We start from the raw sequence: 13,865 nt of genomic DNA on the forward strand, positions 1-13,865 counted from the left end.
CCCTAGAGCTTCCAGCAAAGGTCAGGATATAGATTTGGAACAAGCTGGACAAAAATACCAAACCAAAACAAATAGCAAAAAGCAAAAGGCAGACTTAGCTGATATAACTGGAACCAGGATCAGTAGACAAGAGCACAGCAGACTAGCTCTGATAACTACGTTGCCAGGCATTGAACTGAAGGTCCAGGGAGCTTATATAGCAACACCCCTAACTAACGACCCAGGTGCGGATAAAAGGAATGACAGAAAAACCAGAGTCAAAAAACTAGTAACCACTAGAGGGAGCAAAAAGCAAATTCACAACAGTACCCCCCCCTTAGTGAGGGGTCACCGAACCCTCACCACGACCACCAGGGCGATCAGGATGAGCGGCATGAAAGGCACGAACTAAATCGGCCGCATGAACATCAGAGGCGACCACCCAGGAATTATCCTCCTGACCATAGCCCTTCCACTTGACCAGGTACTGAAGTCTCCGCCTGGAGAGGCGAGAATCCAAGATCTTCTCCACCACGTACTCCAACTCGCCCTCAACCAACACCGGAGCAGGAGGCTCAGCAGAAGGAACTACAGGCACAATGTACCGCCGCAACAAGGACCTATGAAATACATTGTGAATAGCAAACGACACAGGAAGATCCAGACGAAAAGATACAGGATTAAGGATTTCCAATATCTTGTAAGGCCCAATAAAACGAGGTTTAAATTTGGGAGAGGAGACCTTCATAGGAACAAAGCGGGAAGAAAGCCATACCAAATCCCCAACGCGTAGTCGGGGACCCACACCGCGGCGGCGGTTGGCAAAGCGCTGAGCCTTCTCCTGTGACAACTTCAAGTTGTCCACCACATGATTCCAGATCTGCTGCAACCTATCCACCACAGAATCCACCCCAGGACAGTCAGAAGGCTCCACATGACCCGAAGAAAAGCGAGGATGGAAACCAGAGTTGCAGAAAAAAGGCGAAACCAAGGTGGCGGAACTAGCCCGATTATTAAGGGCAAACTCAGCCAACGGCAAGAATGTCACCCAATCGTCCTGATCAGCAGAGACAAAACACCTCAAATAAGCCTCCAAAGTCTGATTGGTTCGCTCCGTCTGTCCATTAGTCTGAGGATGGAAAGCAGACGAAAACGACAAATCAATGCCCATCCTACTACAAAAGGATCGCCAGAACCTGGAAACGAACTGGGATCCTCTGTCTGACACAATATTCTCAGGGATGCCGTGCAAACGAACCACGTTCTGGAAAAACACAGGAACCAGATCGGAAGAGGAAGGCAGCTTAGGCAAAGGAACCAAATGGACCATCTTGGAGAAGCGATCACAAATCACCCAGATAACGGACATGCCCTGAGATAGCGGAAGATCAGAAATGAAATCCATGGAGATATGTGTCCAAGGTCTCTTCGGGACAGGCAAGGGCAAGAGCAAACCGCTGGCACGAGAACAGCAAGGCTTAGCTCGAGCACAAGTCCCACAGGACTGCACAAATGACCGCACATCCCTTGACAAGGAAGGCCACCAAAAGGACCTGGCCACCAGATCTCTGGTGCCAAAAATTCCCGGGTGACCTGCCAACACCGAGGAATGAACCTCGGAAATGACTCTGCTGGTCCACTTATCCGGGACAAACAGTCTGTCAGGTGGACAAGACTCAGGCCTATCAGCCTGAAATTTCTGCAACACACGTCGCAGATCCGGAGAAATAGCTGACAAGATAACTCCATCTTTAAGAATACCAACAGGATCAGCGACTCCAGGAGCATCAGGCACAAAGCTCCTAGAAAGAGCATCGGCCTTCACATTCTTTGAACCTGGTAAATACGAGACAACAAAATCAAAGCGGGAGAAAAACAATGACCAGCGGGCCTGTCTCGGATTAAGGCGTTTAGCAGACTCGAGATACATCAGATTTTTGTGATCAGTCAAGACCACCACACGATGCTTAGCACCCTCGAGCCAATGACGCCACTCCTCAAATGCCCATTTCATGGCCAACAACTCCCGATTGCCCACATCATAATTTCGCTCGGCAGGCGAAAACTTCCTAGAGAAAAAGGCACAAGGTTTCATAACAGAGCAACCAGGGCCTCTCTGCGACAAAACGGCCCCTGCCCCAATCTCCGAAGCATCCACCTCAACCTGAAAGGGAAGTGAGACGTCAGGCTGGCACAAAACAGGCGCCGAAGTAAACCGGCGTTTCAACTCCTGGAAAGCCTCCACGGCAGCAGGAGCCCAGTTAGCTACATCGGAGCCCTTCTTGGTCATATCCGTCAAAGGTTTCACAATGCTAGAAAAATTAGCGATAAAACGACGGTAGAAGTTAGCGAAGCCCAAGAACTTCTGAAGACTCTTAACTGACGAGGGCTGAGTCCAATCAAGAATAGCTCGGACCTTGACTGGGTCCATCTCCACAGCAGAAGGGGAAAAAATGAACCCCAAAAAGGGAACCTTCTGCACACCAAAGAGACACTTTGAGCCCTTGACAAACAAAGAATTTTCACGCAAAATTTTAAAGACCAACCTGACCTGCTCCACATGCGAATCCCAATTATCAGAAAAAACCAAAATATCATCCAGATAAACAATCAAAAATTTATCCAGATACTTCCGGAAAATGTCATGCATAAAGGACTGAAAAACTGAAGGCGCATTGGAGAGCCCAAAAGGCATCACCAAGTACTCAAAATGACCTTCGGGCGTATTGAATGCGGTTTTCCATTCATCACCTTGCTTAATGCGCACAAGGTTGTACGCACCACGAAGGTCTATCTTGGTGAACCACTTGGCACCCTTAATCCGGGCAAACAAGTCAGACAACAGCGGTAAAGGATACTGAAATTTGACAGTGATCTTATTTAAAAGCCGATAATCAATACAAGGTCTCAAAGATCCGTCCTTTTTTGCCACAAAAAAGAATCCCGCACCAAGAGGGGAAGAAGACGGACGAATATGTCCTTTCTCCAGAGACTCCTTGATATATGAACGCATAGCGGTATGTTCAGGTACCGACAGATTAAACAGTCTTCCCTTAGGAAATTTACTGCCTGGGATCAAATCTATAGCACAGTCACAGTCCCTATGAGGAGGCAGTGCACTGGACTCAGACTCACTGAAGACATCCTGATAATCAGACAAATACTCCGGAACTTCCGAAGGCGTAGAAGAAGCAATAGACACAGGCAGGGAATCCCCATGAATACCACGACAGCCCCAACTTGAGACTGACATAGCCTTCCAGTCCAGGACTGGATTATGGGTCTGTAACCATGGCAGCCCTAAAACGACCAAATCATGCATTTTATGTAAAACCAGGAAACGTATCACCTCGCGGTGTTCAGGAGTCATGCACATGGTAACCTGTGTCCAATACTGCGGTTTATTTGCTGCCAATGGTGTAGCATCAATACCCCTAAGAGGAATAGGATTTTCTAATGGTTCAAGAGTAAAACCACAGCGCTTAGCAAATGAGAGATCCATGAGACTCAGGGCAGCACCTGAATCTACAAACGCCATGACAGGATAAGATGACAGTGAGCAAATCAAAGTTACAGACAGAATAAATTTAGGTTGCAAATTACCAACGGTGACAGGACTAACAACCTTAGCTATACGTTTAGAGCATGCTGAGATAACATGTGTAGAATCACCACAGTAGTAGCACAAGCCATTCCGGCGTCTATGAATTTTCCGCTCATTTCTAGTCAGGATTCTATCACATTGCATTAAATCAGGTGTCTGTTCAGACAACACCATGAGGGAATTTGCGGTTTTTCTATCACATTGCACCGAATTAGGTGTCTGTTCAGACAACACCATGAGGGAATTTGCGGTTTTGCGCTCCCGCAACCGCCGGTCAATTTGAATAGCCAGTGCCATAGTATCATTCAGACCTGTGGGAATGGGAAAACCCACCATAACATTCTTAATGGCTTCAGAAAGGCCATTTCTAAAATTAGCGGCCAGTGCACACTCGTTCCAATGTGTCAGCACGGACCATTTCCGAAATTTTTGGCAATACACTTCAGCCTCGTCCTGCCCCTGAGACATAGCCAGCAAGGCCTTTTCTGCCTGAATCTCAAGATTGGGTTCCTCATAAAGTAAACCGAGCGCCAGAAAAAACGCATCAAGATCAGCCAATGCCGGATCTCCTGGTGCCAGCGAAAAAGCCCAATCCTGAGGGTCGCCCCGTAAGAACGAAATAACAATTTTTACTTGCTGAGCAGAATCTCCAGATGAACAGGGTCTCAGGGACAGAAACAATTTACAATTATTCACGAAATTCCTAAACTTAAACCTGTCTCCGGAAAACAGTTCAGGAATCGGTATTTTAGGTTCTGACCTAGGATTTCTGATAACATAGTCTTGTATGCCCTGCACACGAGTAGCCAGCTGGTCCACACTTGTAATCAAGGTCTGGACATTCATGTCTGCAGCAAGCATAGCCACTCTGAGGTAAAGGGGAAGAAGAAAAAAAAAAAAAACTCAGAATCTTCTTTCTTATAATCCCTCTTCTGCAATGCATTAAACATTTAATACTGGCCTGGCAAACTGTTATGACCCCAATGGCGAGGGTCTCAGAGGAACGTGGAAGTCTGCAGAATACAAAAATCCAGCTCATAGGGCAGTGGTAACTGGGTTGACCATATATCTACTCCTAACGCCAACACTAGAAGTAGCCGGGGATCATTCCTACGTTGATTCTAGATGACACGCGCCAGCCGGAGAATCTAGCTACCCCTAGTAGAGGAAAACAAAAGACCTTTCTTGCCTCCAGAGAAGGGGACCCCAAAGCTGGATAGAAGCCCCCCACAAATAATGACGGTGAGGTAAGAGGAAATGACAAACACAGAAATGAACCAGGTTTAGCACAGAGAGGCCCGCTTACTGATAGCAGAATAAAGAAAGGTAACTTATATGGTCAACAAAAACCCTATCAAAATCCACACTGGAAATTCAAGAACCCCCGAACCGTCTAACGGTCCGGGGGGAGAACACCAGCCCCCTAGAGCTTCCAGCAAAGGTCAGGATATAGATTTGGAACAAGCTGGACAAAAATACAAAACCAAAACAAATAGCAAAAAGCAAAAGGCAGACTTAGCTGATATAACTGGAACCAGGATCAGTAGACAAGAGCACAGCAGACTAGCTCTGATAACTACGTTGCCAGGCATTGAACTGAAGGTCCAGGGAGCTTATATAGCAACACCCCTAACTAACGACCCAGGTGCGGATAAAAGGAATGACAGAAAAACCAGAGTCAAAAAACTAGTAACCACTAGAGGGAGCAAAAAGCAAATTCACAACAAAGAACCCACGCACCAACTAATGGTGTGTGGGGAGAAACTCAGTCCACTAGAGCATCCAGCAAGCGAGGGAATCACATTTTAGCAAGCTGGACAAGAAAACATGATAAACACTGCTGATCAAAAAATGAGCAAACAAAACTTAGCTTGTCCTGGATGGACTGGGAGCAAGGTAGTCAGAAGGAATCTGAGTAGCACTGATTACATCGACAGCCGGCAACAAGTGAAAGTAAAACAGAACTATATAGGAACCTCCCAGAGGATAACGAACCAGCTGATAGCCAGAGACCAGCAGGATAACAAACAAAGCCACCAGGGGGAGCCCAAAGCAAAAGTCACACCATACCACCAGTGACCACAAGAGGGAGCCTGAAAACAGAGTTCACAACAGTTGATGTTTTGGGTCCATGGCCAGAAAAGTCCCCATTATACTCCCCCTCCCTGTGCGGTCCCTTCTTCTCCGTGATGGTCTCTGATGCCAGCAGCTTGTTCCGGTCTTCAGCGGTCACTGATACCGCACATTAAAGTAATTAATATGCGGCTCCACCCTTATGGGAGTGGAGTCGCGTACATATTCATTACTTTAATGAGTGGTACCATGGGACTGCTGAACACAGGAAGAGCTGCGGGCACCGGAGAAGCAGGGACATGCAGAGACGCGCCAGGAGCAGGTGAGTATGATGGACAGCTGCCGCTCCCCCTCACCCACCGACTGTTATGATCTGGTGACCCTGGAGCCTCATGAGACTATCTCTGGAGTAGGTGGTACCTGTACTGACCGCAATCCTAATACTGACACCGCAACTAGAAGAAGCCGTGGGATGTACCTAACATGGCCTAGACACCTCGACACAGCCGGAGGACTAAATACCCCTAAAGATGGAAATGGGAAATCCTATCTTGCCTCAGAGCAGAGCCCCAAAGGATAGGCAGCCCCCACAAATATTGACTGTGAGTTTAAGAGGAAATACGTACACAGGCAGAAAAGACAGAGTTTAGCAAAAGAGGCACTTCTAGCTAAAATAGAAAAGGATAGGACAGAGTACTAAGCGGTCAGTATTAAAACTCTAGAAAAATCCACAGCAGAATATACTATCACTACATCTAACTAAAGACATAGGATGTATATCTGCATCTCCAAAGAATCCAGCATGACAGAAAAATCCAAACAAGTCTAAGCTGGACAAAAACACAATAGATTGCACTGCACATAAAAGCACACTGCATGCGTGCTACAGAGAACAAAAAACAAGACACTTATCTTAGCAGAAAAGTCAGCAGGGCAAGTGGAGCCAGACAGAGATGCAATCCCTCCAAGATACAATGGACAACTGGCAGGGATTGAAGGATCCTAAAACCCTAAATACCTAATAGAGCTGCAATAAGCAGAAACACCTGCCCTGCTTACAATCCAGAGACCACTGCACTACCACTAACAACCACCGGAGGGAGCCCAAGAGCAGAATTCACAACAGCCGACCCCCTGGGACAATGACTCGAGTATAAGCTGAGAGGGGCACTTTCAGCCTAAAAAATATGGGCTGAAAATCTTGGCTTATACTAGTATATACGGTAAATGGGATTGTAAATGTACTCAACTTTTATGGACATGCATCAATAAGTAAATTTAATGGCACAGTAAGTTTTTAAGGCAAACCCTCACTCTAATTCAGTGCAGCACATATCTAAATGATACACAGTGCTATATACTGTACAATACTATATACTATCTATGATGCCTTAGGCTAGAAAACTAGAAAACATTTTTTTTTTAATTTTGCAATGTGTAATTATTACAGATATTTATTTATTTTTTATGATTGCTTATATAGCACCAACATATTCTGCAGCGCTTTACAGACATTGTCATCAACGTCCACATTGGGTCTCACCATCTATGTTCTATGTCTATGGCGTGTGTGAAAAAAATGGAGGTGCTCATGATAAATTGTGCCGATATATGATATGCTGAAATATAACAATTAATTTGTGTTTTATCAGTCTAACATTTCCTTACCCCACAATCATTGGCTCCATCTCCACACATCCCAACAAAATAGCTAGAACAAAAAATTAGGTCAGTTAGATGTTTATATAATACATAATATAGTTATACTCCTCAATATTGAAATTGCAACACCAAGAAAGAAAAGTTGTGAAATTATAAAAATCACACGATAGATAGACATGTTTAAGGGGTTGTCCAGGACAATTTTTTTTTTTTTTTTACTACAGTTCTAAAAAATAACATGGCAGGTATTTTCTAACAGAGGCAACAACCTGACAATTCTAAACAGTGATTCTGCTGCTCTACGACAACAGAGCAGCTCTTGCTCTTCTGGGCTGCGCTGTCAACGGAGGGTGACTGCCGAAGTCATGCTGATTTACAGCCACTTACCTCTGAGTTGGAAGAGATCGGTTGGGTACAACAGGTTGGTAGTTAGCAACTACCTGCTTGTTAGTTCTTAGGCCAGTGTTCCATACACTCCGGTCCTCAAGAGCCACCAACAGGTCATGTTTTCAGGATTTCCTTAGTATTGCACAGGTGATAATTGCATCACCTGTGCAATACTAAGGAAATCCTGAAAACATGACCTGTTGGTGGCTCTTGAGGACAAGAGTTGGGGAACACTGTCTTAGGCCAATGGTAAAAAAAAAAAAATGCTATGGATAATCCTTTTAAAGTAATGCAAATTAAGAAAAAAAATTGTAACATTTTTAAAACATCTTAATGTATTTAATATTGAGCATGAGTGCCCCTGAAAGTACATGCACTCACACTATCAATGAGATTATTGGCTGTCAGGAGAATGTTCTTCCATGCTGAATGTGCTAAGGCACTCAAATCACCAGATCAGATAAAGATTTCTCCTAAGTATCACAGGGTCATTTTTCAACATAACAATGTCAGGCATGTTGCTTGATTTACTGTGAGCAGCCAGCATGGCCTATACGTGCTACCATGGCCTGCAGCATCTTCAGACTCGTCTTCCATGAAGCACCCCTTAGTGTTGTGAATTTGCTTTTTGGCTCCCTCTAGTGGCTACTAGTGATTTGACTCTGGGTATGTCAGTCATCCCTTGTATGCTCACCTGGGCCGTTAGTTCAGGGGTGTTGCTATATAAGCTCCCTGGACCTTCAGTTCAATGCCTGGCAACGTTGTAATCAGAGCTAATCTGCTGTGCTCTTGTCTACTGATCCTGGTTCCTGCTAGATTAAGCTAAGTCTGCTTTCTTGCTTTTTGCTATTTGTTTTTGTTTGCATTTTTGTCCAGCTTGTACATAATCTGTATCCTAACCTTGCTGGAAGCTCTAGGGAGGCTGGAGTTCTCCCCCCGGGCCGTTAGACGGTTCGGGGGTTCTTGAATTTCCAGTGTGGAATTTTGATAGGGTTTTTGTTGACCATATAAGTTATCTTACTACATTCTGCTATTAGTAAGTGGGCCTCTCTTTGCTAAACCTAGTTCATCTCTGTGTTTGTCATTTCCTCTTACCTCACCGTTATTATTTGTGGGGGGCTTGTATCCAACTTTTGGGGTCTATTATCTGGAGGCAAGAGAGGTCTTTGTTTTCCTCTTCTAGGGGTAGTTAGTCCTCCGGCTGGCGCGAGACATCACGGGACCAACGTAGGCATGTTCCCCGGCTACTTCTAGTGTTGGCGTTAGGAGTAGATATATGGTCAACCCAGTTACCACTGCCCTATGAGCTGGATTTTTGTACTTCGCAGACTTACTTGTTCCTCTGAGACCCTCGCCATTGGGGTCATAACAGTTTGCCAGGCCAGTATTAAATGTTAAATGCATTGCAGAAGCGTGATTATAAGAAAGAAAATTCTGAGTTTTTTTTTCTTTTTCTCATTTTTTTTTTCTTTTCCCCTTTACCTCTGAGTGGCTTGTGTTTGCTGCAGACATGAATGTCCAGACCTTGATTACGGGTGTGGATCAGCTTACTGCTCGTGTGCAGGGCATACAAGATTATGTTATCAGAAATCCTATGTCAGAACCTAAGATACCGATTCCTGAACTGTTTTCCGGAGACCGATTTAAATTTAGAAATTTCAGGAATAATTGTAAATTGTTTTTGTCCCTGAGACCCTGTTCATCTGGAGACTCCGCTCAGCAAGTGAAAATTGTTATTTCTTTTTTACGGGGCGACCCTCAGGATTGGGCCTTCTCGCTGGCGCCAGGAGATCCGGCATTGGCTGATATTGATGCGTTTTTTCTGGCGCTCGGTTTGCTTTATGAGGAACCCAATCTTGAGATTCAGGCAGAAAAAGCCTTGCTGGCTATGTCTCAGGGCCAGGACGAGGCTGAAGTGTATTGCCAAAAATTTCGGAAATGGTCCGTGCTGACCCAGTGGAACGAGTGTGCATTGGCTGCAAATTTCAGAAATGGCCTTTCTGAAGCCATTAAGAATGTGATGGTGGGTTTTCCCATTCCCACAGGTCTGAATGATTCCATGGCCCTGGCAATTCAAATCGACCGGCGGTTGCGGGAGCGCAAAACCGCAAATTCCCTCATGGTGTTGTCTGAACAGGCACCTGATTTAATGCAATGTGATAGAATTCTGACTAGAAATGAGCGGAAAATTCATAGACGCCAGAATGGCTTGTGTTACTACTGTGGTGATTCTACACATGTTATCTCAGCATGCTCTAAACGTCTTACTAGGGTTGTTAGTCCTGTCGCCATTGGTAATTTGCAACCTAAATTTATTCTATCTGTAACTTTGATTTGCTCACTGTCATCGTATCCTGTCATGGCGTTTGTAGACTCAGGTGCTGCCCTGAGTCTGATGGATCTGTCATTTGCCAAGTGCTGCGGTTTTGTTCTGGAGCCATTAGAAAATCCTATCCCTCTTAGGGGTATTGATGCTACGCCTTTGGCAAAAAATAAACCGCAGTTTTGGACACAGGTTACCATGTGCATGACTCCCGAACATCGGGAGGTGATACGTTTTCTTGTTCTGCATAAGATGCATGATTTGGTTGTTTTGGGTTTGCCATGGTTACAGACCCATAATCCAGTCTTGGACTGGAAGGCAATGTCGGTGTTAAGTTGGGGCTGCCATGGAATTCATGGAGATTCCCTGCCCTTGTCTATTGCTTCTTCTACGCCTTCGGAAGTTCCGGCGTATTTGTCTGATTATCAGGATGTCTTCAGCGAGTCTAAGTCTAGTGCACTGCCTCCTCATAGGGAATATGACTGTGCAATAGATTTGATTCCTGGCAGTAAGTTTCCTAAGGGGAGACTGTTTAATTTGTCGGTACCTGAACATACCGCGATGCGTTCATATATCAAGGAGTCTCTTGAGAAGGGGCATATCCGTCCTTCTTCTTCCCCTCTTGGTGCGGGATTCTTTTTTGTGGCCAAAAAGGACGGATCTTTGAGGCCTTGTATTGACTATCGGCTTTTAAACAAGATCACTGTCAAATTTCAGTATCCTTTGCCGCTGTTGTCAGACTTGTTTGCCCGGATTAAAGGTGCCAAGTGGTTCACCAAGATAGACCTTCATGGTGCGTACAACCTTGTGCGCATTAAGCAAGGCGATGAATGGAAAACCGCATTCAATACGCCCGAAGGTCATTTTGAGTACTTGGTGATGCCATTTGGGCTCTCTAATGCACCTTCAGTTTTTCAGTCCTTCATGCATGACATTTTCCGGAAGTATCTGGATAAATTTTTGATTGTTTATCTGGATGATATTCTGTTTTTTTCTGATGATTGGGACTCGCATGTGGAGCAGGTCAGGATGGTTTTTAAGATTTTGCGTGAAAATTCTTTGTTTGTTAAAGGCTCAAAGTGTCTCTTTGGTGTACAGAGGGTTCCCTTTTTGGGGTTCATTTTTTCCCCTTCTGCTGTGGAGATGGACCCAGTCAAGGTCCGAGCTATTCATGATTGGACTCAACCCTCGTCAGTTAAGAGTCTTCAGAAGTTCTTGGGTTTTGCTAACTTCTACCGTCGTTTTATCGCAAATTTTTCTAGCGTTGTTAAACCATTGACGGATATGACCAAGAAAGGCTCTGATGTAGCTAACTGGGCTCCTGCTGCCGTGGAGGCTTTCCAGGAGTTGAAACGCCGGTTTACTTCGGCGCCTGTTTTGTGCCAACCTGACACCTCACTTCCCTTTCAGGTGGAGGTGGATGCTTCGGAGATTGGGGCAGGGGCCGTTTTGTCGCAGAGAGGCCCTGGTTGCTCTACTATGAGACCTTGTGCCTTTTTCTCCAGGAAGTTTTCGCCGGCAGAGCGAAATTATGATGTGGGCAATCGGGAGTTGTTGGCCATGAAGTGGGCATTTGAGGAGTGGCGTCATTGGCTCGAGGGTGCTAAGCATCGTGTGGTGGTCTTGACTGATCACAAAAATCTGATGTATCTCGAGTCTGCTAAACGCCTGAATCCTAGACAGGCCCGCTGGTCATTGTTTTTCTCCCGTTTTGACTTTGTGGTCTCGTATTTACCAGGTTCTAAGAATGTGAAGGCCGATGCTCTGTCTAGGAGCTTTGTGCCTGATGCTCCTGGAGTCGCTGAACCTGTGGGTATTCTTAAGGAAGGAGTTATCTTGTCAGCTATTTCTCCTGATCTGCGGCGTGTGTTGCAGAGATTTCAGGCTGGTAGGCCTGACTCTTGTCCATCTGACAGATTGTTTGTGCCTGCTAAATGGACCAGCAGAGTCATTTCCGAGGTTCATTCCTCAGTGTTGGCAGGGCACCCGGGAATTTTTGGCACCAGAGATCTGGTGGCCAGGTCCTTTTGGTGGCCTTCCTTGTCAAGGGATGTGCGGTCATTTGTGCAGTCCTGTGGAACTTGTGCTCGAGCTAAGCCTTGCTGTTCTCGTGCCAGCGGGTTGCTCTTGCCCTTGCCTGTCCCGAAGAGACCTTGGACACACATCTCTATGGATTTCATTTCTGATCTTCCGGTGTCTCAGGGCATGTCTGTCATCTGGGTGATATGTGATCGTTTCTCCAAGATGGTCCATTTGGTTCCTTTACCTAAGCTGCCCTCCTCTTCTGATCTGGTTCCTGTGTTCTTCCAGAACGTGGTTCGTTTGCACGGCATTCCTGAGAATATTGTGTTGGACAGAGGATCCCAGTTCGTTTCCAGGTTCTGGCGATCCTTTTGTGGTAGGATGGGCATTGATTTGTCGTTTTCATCCGCTTTTCATCCCCAGACTAACGGACAAACGGAGCGAACTAATCAGACTCTGGAGGCTTATTTGAGGTGTTTTGTCTCTTCTGATCAGGATGATTGGGTGACCTTCTTGCCGTTGGCTGAATTTGCCCTTAATAATCGGGCTAGTTCCGCCACCTTGGTTTCGCCATTTTTCTGCAACTCTGGTTTCCATCCTCATTTTTCCTCGGGACATGTGGAGCCTTCTGACTGTCCTGGGGTGGATTCTGTGGTGGATAGGTTGCAGCGAATCTGGAGTCATGTGGTGGACAACTTGAAGTTGTCACAGGAGAAGGCTCAGCGTTTTGCCAACCGCCGCCGCGGTGTGGGTCCCCGACTTCGCGTTGCAGATTTGGTATGGCTGTCTTCTCGATTTGTTCCTATGAAGGTCTCCTCTCCCAAATTTAAGCCTCGCTTCATTGGTCCTTACAAGATATTGTAAATCCTTAATCCTGTATCCTTTCGCCTGGATCTTCCGGTGTCGTTTGCCATTCACAACGTATTTCATAGGTCCTTGTTGCGGCGGTACGTTGTGCCTGTGGTCCCTTCTGCGGAGCCTCCTGCTCCGGTGTTGGTTGAGGGCGAGTTGGAGTACGTGGTGGAGAAGATCTTAGATTCTCGTCTCTCCAGGAGGAGTCTTCAGTACCTGGTCAAGTGGAAGGGCTATGGTCAGGAGGATAATTCCTGGGTGGTCGCCTCTGATGTGCATGCGGCCGATTTGGTTCGTGCCTTTCACGCCGCTCATCCTGATCGCCCTGGTGGTCTTGGTGAGGGTTCGGTGACCCCTCACTAAGGGGGGGGTACTGTTGTGAATTTGCTTTTTGGCTCCCTCTAGTGGTTACTAGTGATTTGACTCTGGGTATGTCAGTCATCCCTTGTATGCTCACCTGGGCCGTTAGTTCAGGGGTGTTGCTATATAAGCTCCCTGGACCTTCAGTTCAATGCCTGGCAACGTTGTAATCAGAGCTAATCTGCTGTGCTCTTGTCTACTGATCCTGGTTCCTGCTAGATTAAGCTAAGTCTGCTTTCTTGCTTTTTGCTATTTGTTTTTGTTTGCATTTTTGTCCAGCTTGTACATAATCTGTATCCTAACCTTGCTGGAAGCTCTAGGGAGGCTGGAGTTCTCCCCCCGGGCCGTTAGACGGTTCGGGGGTTCTTGAATTTCCAGTGTGGAATTTTGATAGGGTTTTTGTTGACCATATAAGTTATCTTACTACATTCTGCTATTAGTAAGTGGGCCTCTCTTTGCTAAACCTAGTTCATCTCTGTGTTTGTCATTTCCTCTTACCTCACCGTTATTATTTGTGGGGGGCTTGTATCCAACTTTTGGGGTCTATTATCTGGAGGCAAGAGAGGTCTTTGTTTTCCTCTTCTAGGGGTAGTTAGTCCTCCG

General features: G+C 45.9%; 1 protein-coding gene across 1 annotated transcript in view; it reads right to left on the reverse strand.

Annotated features, from left to right (window-relative positions):
• The window catches only part of LOC143808064 (putative cation-transporting ATPase 13A4), a 536,127-nt gene that overhangs the window by 90,440 nt on the left and 431,822 nt on the right, over nucleotides 1–13,865 (reverse strand). The window contains exon 22 of the mRNA XM_077290323.1: nucleotides 7,325–7,367. Coding sequence (XP_077146438.1) covers nucleotides 7,325–7,367 — 43 coding nt within the window. The remainder of the gene's footprint in view (nucleotides 1–7,324; nucleotides 7,368–13,865) is intronic.

The sequence above is a fragment of the Ranitomeya variabilis genome, chromosome 2 (assembly GCF_051348905.1).
Source record: "Ranitomeya variabilis isolate aRanVar5 chromosome 2, aRanVar5.hap1, whole genome shotgun sequence".
In the NCBI taxonomy this organism is placed as follows: Eukaryota; Metazoa; Chordata; class Amphibia; order Anura; family Dendrobatidae; genus Ranitomeya; species Ranitomeya variabilis.